The sequence below is a fragment of the Phaethon lepturus genome, unplaced genomic scaffold (genome assembly GCF_000687285.1).
Source record: "Phaethon lepturus isolate BGI_N335 unplaced genomic scaffold, ASM68728v1 scaffold11928, whole genome shotgun sequence".
Taxonomy (NCBI): domain Eukaryota; kingdom Metazoa; phylum Chordata; class Aves; order Phaethontiformes; family Phaethontidae; genus Phaethon; species Phaethon lepturus.
Window position 1 is genome coordinate 6,660 of NW_010556953.1, and position 1,102 is coordinate 7,761.

At 35.0% G+C, this 1,102-nt stretch overlaps 1 protein-coding gene across 1 annotated transcript in view; it reads right to left on the reverse strand.

Annotated features, from left to right (window-relative positions):
* The window catches only part of GRIN3A (glutamate receptor, ionotropic, N-methyl-D-aspartate 3A), a gene marked incomplete at its 5' end in the record, with an annotated part of 43,040 nt that overhangs the window by 3,767 nt on the left and 38,171 nt on the right, over positions 1-1,102 (reverse strand). Inside the window, one exon of the mRNA XM_010292618.1 lies at positions 447-520. Coding sequence (XP_010290920.1) covers positions 447-520 — 74 coding nt within the window. The remainder of the gene's footprint in view (positions 1-446; positions 521-1,102) is intronic.

Here is a 1,102-nt window from a genome sequence, read left to right on the forward strand (position 1 = left end):
CTGAAATGACTGCATTTTCCTCTTCTCAGCTTTGTTATTTCTCATTCTAAAAAATAAGAAAGCTGAAAAATTTTCTAACATATATACTACCTGTTCTCTCATTCACTGTGAAGCTATCTCACAGGGCCCTAGTTATCTGCCAGTGCTTTAGTATGTGAGTAATTACCTAAAGACTAGAACAACAGACTTAAAAAACTGCAAAGCTTGTCTTCAGAATGGGTGTGCTTTTATTAGCTGTATGCAAAATCATGAAAGAACAAAATTTCTAGATTTCAATTGGAAACAATTAATTTCTGCCTTCCTCCCTTGTCACTTCTATCTTGTTTCCTTTTTTTTGGTTCTATTATCTTTGGGCTGTGTTAGATCAATAAGATATCCAGACACAACGTATTTAATTTCAAAGTAATTTTTGTAGTTTGTGTTTTAAGACATGTGAAACTTCCTACCTCTTTTCTACTCGTTTTGTCTTAGGCTGACGTTTGTCCTCAATAAATGAACTGTTCAGAGCACGATGTAATCTCTAGAGGGAAAAGAAGAAAATAAATTAGTAAAAGCAAGATTAAGAATAGCTCCATAAATAGGTAAACAATTTGGGCTTTGGGTGATGGATTTGAGCATAAATTATTTTGCATTTTCAAGGATATAAGCAATGTCTGTGCTTTGTCATTACAACAGATTTATTTTCCCATAGTTTCCCAAGGAAGTGCAATCTGAAAGGTTGATAAATAGTTTGCAAAGAATCCTTCGTGTTAGAGTTTCTTGGGGAAAAAAGTGGATCTTGACAAGCTTTGTTATTTTCTAAAAGATCTCCTTCACTGTGGTGCTTTAAAGCAACAGAAGCTCTTCCTTTTTATGTCTTTTGCTGCAAAGTAACCTCTTCCTTTACAGCAAATGCCTAGAGCAATTTTCTTCCATTATTTCCCTAGAATAATGAAGGAAGTTACCCAGCACTTTCTGCATGCACCTGTAACAGTGAGATAAAAATTCTGGTTAGCCAGTTCAGCATAACAACACTGTTACTTCTGGTGTCCAAAAGAGTTCTAAGGTTGCAAGTGGAAAGGTCCTTTCTGTAGCCTTTGCGATTGTGAATATTTGAACTCTT